The sequence below is a fragment of the Salmo trutta genome, chromosome 2 (genome assembly GCF_901001165.1).
Source record: "Salmo trutta chromosome 2, fSalTru1.1, whole genome shotgun sequence".
Classification (NCBI taxonomy): Eukaryota; Metazoa; Chordata; class Actinopteri; order Salmoniformes; family Salmonidae; genus Salmo; species Salmo trutta.
This window is the reverse complement of record NC_042958.1, coordinates 47,490,399-47,496,199: the sequence shown is the minus strand read 5'-3', so window position 1 is coordinate 47,496,199 and position 5,801 is coordinate 47,490,399. Positions and strand designations below refer to the sequence as shown.

General features: G+C 39.2%; 1 protein-coding gene across 1 annotated transcript; it reads left to right on the top strand.

The window, feature by feature from the left end:
* Positions 1-409: 409 nt before the first annotated feature.
* LOC115148472 (recoverin-like) lies at positions 410-2,271 on the top strand. The gene is made up of 5 exons (XM_029690388.1): positions 410-751; positions 859-996; positions 1,111-1,261; positions 1,386-1,497; positions 1,651-2,271. Exons 1-5 carry the CDS (start codon positions 660-662, stop codon positions 1,767-1,769), a joined length of 612 nt encoding a protein of 203 aa, XP_029546248.1. The 5' UTR covers positions 410-659; the 3' UTR covers positions 1,770-2,271.
* Positions 2,272-5,801: the final 3,530 nt, after the last annotated feature.

The following is a 5,801-nucleotide window of genomic DNA, read 5'->3' as shown; positions in this document are numbered from 1 at the left end:
TCAGAACTAGAATCACAAGCATTTCGCTACACTGGCATTAACATCTGCTAACCATGTGTATGTGAGAAATAAAATTTGATTTGAAATCTTTGAAATTGTTGCATGTTGCGTTTATATTTTTGTTCAATATATACATATATTTATAAATATATATAAAAACTTTTTTTTTTACCTCAGTAAATGACACATTTCAATGTCATAATTATGAATAATCACAGCATGTGATAGTGATGACTCATGTTCATATGTGTTTTTGCCTGTCACTGAGTATCAGTGTAAAACAGGTTATACACTGATACCAATCTAATCAAACAGTATTAGACCATGAGGTTCCCTGCTGTTTAATCCCTATCCATTTCAATGTAGAAAATCACCAGCTGCGTGTACTATAATCTCCCCTACACCCAGTCTGGACCAATACCAATCTCTCTTCATTTAAATAGCAGAGAACAAGAGGGCCAGTGTTTGTTTCTGGTCAGAGCAGAGGTTCATCAGGATTGAGTGGGTCCCCTCACATGAGAGTGCAGAGAAAAAAAAGAGACTGTGGAAGAGAAAGAAACTGATAAAGAACAAAGGAGGGATCGAGCAAAATAGAGCAACGGACAGAGGGAAGAAATAGAGAGAAAAATACAGGACAACGATCCCGAAACACAGGAGAGATGGGCAACAGCAAAAGTGTCTCCCTGTCCAAGGATCTCCTAGAGGAGCTGAAACTGAACACCAAGTACAGCGAGGAGCAGCTATGTACCGGGTACTTAGAACTTACAATTCTGGTCAAAATAAATACACTTTATAGAGAGAAGGGTGTCATTTGAGACGTAGCTACTGTTTGATCCATCTTTATTTCATCCTCTATAGGTACCAGACCTTCCTGAAAGAGTGTCCTAGTGGGCGAATCAGCAAGCAGCAGCTTGAGGCAATCTACATCAAATTCTTCCCCGACGCAGACCCCAAGGCTTATGCACGCCACGTCTTCAGGAGCTTCGATTCCAACAGGTGATGGATGGATTATATGATCATTACAACGTGCCTGCTGGTTTTCACTGCTCTGCATAATTAGCACTTGTGGGATATAGAAACAGCGTAATTGAATGATATTGAACCCTGCAGTGATGGGATGCTGGACTTTAAGGAGTACATCATGGCCCTGCACTTGACCTCCTCTGGGAGGACCATACAGAAACTGGAGTGGGCGTTCAACCTGTACGACATCGACCGCAACGGAAGCATAACCAAGAAGGAGATCAAGGAGATCGTCGAGGTCAGTTGTAGAGTCATTGTGAAATAGATGTAATGAAATAGGTGTAAGAGATGAGATGTGATAACATCATGTTTTGCGTGCTGCTCAAATCTCTGTAATGATGAAAGAAAGGTTCTGTTCATAGTCGATATTCAACATGATCTCCAAAGAGGACCAGAAGAATCTTCCTGATGATGAGAACACACCAGAGAAGAGAGCTGATAAAATCTGGGACTTCTTCGGCAAGAAAGAAAATGGTAAGCCTTGTTTTCATGTTTAAGAACCACTCAAAGAATAGTTCAAGAGAATCATATACATATTGTATTTTGATGAATGCATTTTGACCTCATGCGCAATGAGCATTGTAAATGTATCTATTATTTTATCTGTTATTAATTCTGTCCTTTCAGATAAGCTAACAGAGGAGGAGTTTATCCAGGGAGTGATAGACAACCAGAACATCCTCAGACTGGTGCAGTTTGACCAGCCACAGAAGGTACAGGCGAGACTAAGGGAGATGAAACATTAGCAGCTGACTTCGCCATCTTTTTTTTGTTTTTTTTCACTTCAACTTTATATATCCAGGTTAGTCTCACTGGGACGATATATTCACATCAAGAGAGACCTGAAGCTTGCAATTTTTGTTGTTAAGTTTGTAACATAGTACTTGTTCAAGTGTGCCGTTGGAACAGCACGTTTATGTGGTATCTTTGTGACATTACCGTATGTTCATTTTTATTATTTAGTAATCAGTAGCAGAGATTTATTTCAAACACAAAATGTAATACAAAATTCCTTTTAATGTATATATTCCTTTAAGGATACATTTTAGATATGACAAATACATGATAATACCCACATCATGCACATTACTGTAATACTTATCCTTCACACTGTACTTTGTCAAATACCGATATTAGTATGTTCAATACCAACACTTAGCTGTCAATGCTCTATTGTTTTGAGTGTATTAAATGATGTTTATATATCTGCCGTTAGTACCTTTATGTGATAAAGTTTCATTTGAGTCATTTGTTAGTTTTTCTGATAACATTTACATAAATACAGCACCAGTCAAATGTTTGGACACACCTACTCATTCAAGGTTTTTTTATTTTATTTTATTTTTTACTATTTTCAACATTGTAGAATAATAGTGAAGACATCAAAACTATAGAATAAAACATATGGAATCATTTTGTAAGCAAAAAAAGTTTTAAACAAATCAAAATATATTTTATATTTCAGATTCTTCAAAGTAGCCACCCAGTTGTGTTGTGACATAGTAGGGGTGATATACAGAAGATGGTAGTTTACCACATAGGGCTAAGTCCATATTATGGCAAGAACAGATCAAAAAAGCAAAGAGAAATGACAGTCCACCATTACTTTAAGACATGAAGGTCAGTCAATCCGGAACATTTCAAGAACTTTGAAAGTTTCTTCAAGTGCAGTCGCAAAACCCATCAAGCGCTATGATGAAACTGGCTCTCATGAGGACCGCCACAGGAAAGGAAGACCCAGAGTTACCTCTGCTGCAGAGGATAAGTTCATTAGAGTTACCAGCCTCAGATATTGCAGCCCAAATAAATGCTTCACAGAGTTCAAGTAACAGACACATCAACATCAACTGTTCAGAGGAGACTGCGTGAATCAGGCCTTCGTGGTCGAATTGCTGCAAAGAAACCACTATTAAAAGGACACCAATAAGAAGAAGAGACTTGCTTGGGCCAAGAAACATGAGCAATGGACATTAGAATGGTGGAAATCTGTCCTTTGGTCTGATGAGTCCGAATTAGAGATTTTTGGTTCCAACCGCTGTGTCTTTGTGAGATGCAGAGTAGGTGAATGGATGATTTCCGAATGTGTGGTTCCCACCGTGAAGCATGGAGGAGGTGGTGTGATGGTGAGGGGGTACTTTGCTGGTGACACTGTCACTGATTTATTTAGAATTCAAGGCACACTTAAGCAGCATGACTACCACAGCATTCTGCAGCGATATGCCATGTCACGTTCGTCGTAGGAAGGAGACCAAGGCGCAGCGTGAGTATCGTTCCACATCATTTATTTTAATGTGAAACTTTGCAAGACAAACAATAAACTATAAACAAAACACAAACCGTGACGACAGAGGTGCAACATGCACTAACTCAAAATAATCTCCCACAAACACAGGTGGGAAAAACAACTACTTAAATATGATCCCCAATTAGAGACAACGATGACCAGCTGCCTCTAATTGGGAATCATACAAAAAAAAAACATAGGAAAAAGAAACTAGAACCAAACAGCATAGATCTAAATAAACTAGATAAACCCCCCCAGTCACGCCTTGACCTACACTACCATAGAAAATAAGAGCTCTTCTATGGTCAGGACGTGACATGCCATCCCATCTGGTTTGCGCTTAGTGGGACTATAATTTGTTTTTCAACAGGACAATGACCCAACACACCTCCAGGCTGTGTAAGGGCTATTTGACCAAGAAGGAGAGTGATGGAGTGCTGCATCAGATGACCTGGCCTCCACAATCTCCTGACCTCAACCCAATGGAGATGGTTTGGGATGAGTTGGACCGCAGAGTGAAGTAAAAGCAGCCAATAAGTGCTCAGCATATGTGACTCGTTTCAGGAAAATAGGGTTACTACTTCACAGGAGAGCCGTTTGAACGTAAACTTTTATTTTTTTATCAAGGCAGAAACAGTGTACTTTCATGTGCCTTAATAACAAACGTGTATGCCATCTGTAAATATGCATCAAATGGTTAAATTACTAGCCTAGTTGGTTTAGCCACAGAAAAAAACAGCAACCTTCCCGCTAGCAATGATTGGCTGACATAATGAGTGGTCTGGACATGCCGAGAGATGAGTTTGGATTGGTTTGACATATAGCATGCTTCTGTCTATTTGAGCTGGTTAGTATGTGTAGGTAATCCTGTCTAACACAGCTTTTTTTTATGTATCGCGTATTAAAACTGCAAGTGTTGTTGTCCACTTTCTGGAGGACCAAGTTTTGAAATCAGTGTAATTCGAGTATGATAGCTAAGGACATGGAGAAAAAACACCTGTCTCAAGATTACATATTTAAAGTAAGGGCACCCATGGTATCCGTGACAGGAGTTACGTCCATCCATGATGTATACGGGTAAGATAGTCCAGCTAGCTACATTTTCAGATATTACATGTTTCTAATTTTGAAAGAAAGTGGTTTCATTTCAAGTTAAAGTGTACTGTTAGCAAGCTAACGTTAGCTGGCTGGCTCGCTAGCCAATGTTACGTGTATGATCTTATTATTCGTATCTCAGAGCCATTTGCTTGGCTAGTTATAGCCTAATGTTAGCTAGCTAACATTGAACCTGGTTGGTTAGCTACCAGCAGATTCATGCAGGGTGGTAACGTCATGAGTTGGGATTAGCTAGCTAGCTAAACAATGAGTGGAGTCTTTTGTTAATAAGACATGTAGCTAACTAGCTACATGTCTTAACAAAAGACTACACTATACAAGTAACCATTTTGGGTGCGTTCGTAAATTCAGTCTGGCCATCTACTCCGATTCCAGAGCACTCTCGTCTGAGTGTGCCAGAGCGCAGAATAACTGATGAATTTAAGAACGCTCAATACCCGTTCAATATGGCCAGTGTTAGGAAACGTCGGCAAATAAACAAAAAAAATTAAATTGTTGCCAGCAGCACAGTTACAGTCATCATCGCTCTGGATAACATGAGAACATCCTAACCAGTTCTGCTAGGGCGAGTAAAATGGTCAGAGTTTGGGTGGGGGCTAACGCTTAAGAGAGTGTGAACGATGCTGAATGGGGGTAGACAAAGAAGAGCTCTCCAGTAGGTACAAAAACATTCAAAGGCCATTTTCTCAAAAGTGAGGTTATAAGTTTGTCAACATTCAAAGCAGAATTACTTTCCCATTGTTCCTCAAATGCAGTGTATGATATACCATTTTGTAGCTCTGTGTCTCTGCTTTTATCATATGTAAAAAACACAATGTCAAATTTTGCTACATAAGACCGAATTAAGGCGGTCGGTCACATATGTGGGAACTCCTTCAAGACTGTTGGAAAAGCATTCCAGGTGAAGCTGGTTAAGATAATGCCAAGAGTGTCCAAAGCTGTCATCAAGGCAAAGGGTGGCTACTTTGAAGAATCAAAAATATATTTTGATTTGTTCAAAACTTTTTGGGGTTACTACATGATTTCATATGTGTTATTTCATAGGTTTGATGTCTTCATTTTTATTATACAGTGTAGAAAATAGTAAAAATAAAGAAACAACCTTGAATGAGTAGGTGTGTCCAAACTTTTGACTGGTACTGTGTGTGTTTTATGATTTAGCATTCTAATCGTGGAACATTGTTCACATACACAATGATACACAAGGTACCATACAAAGAATCTGTAAAAAGATACAACATCATTGTTATACGCAAGATGTGACCGTTGTCTGTCAAAGGACTTGTATCATATAGAAATGACTCCATCTATAAGGAAACGAGGCCCCATAACAGTTCATTGCAGTCTGGAGAGAAAAGGAGGGTCCACAAGATGGAGG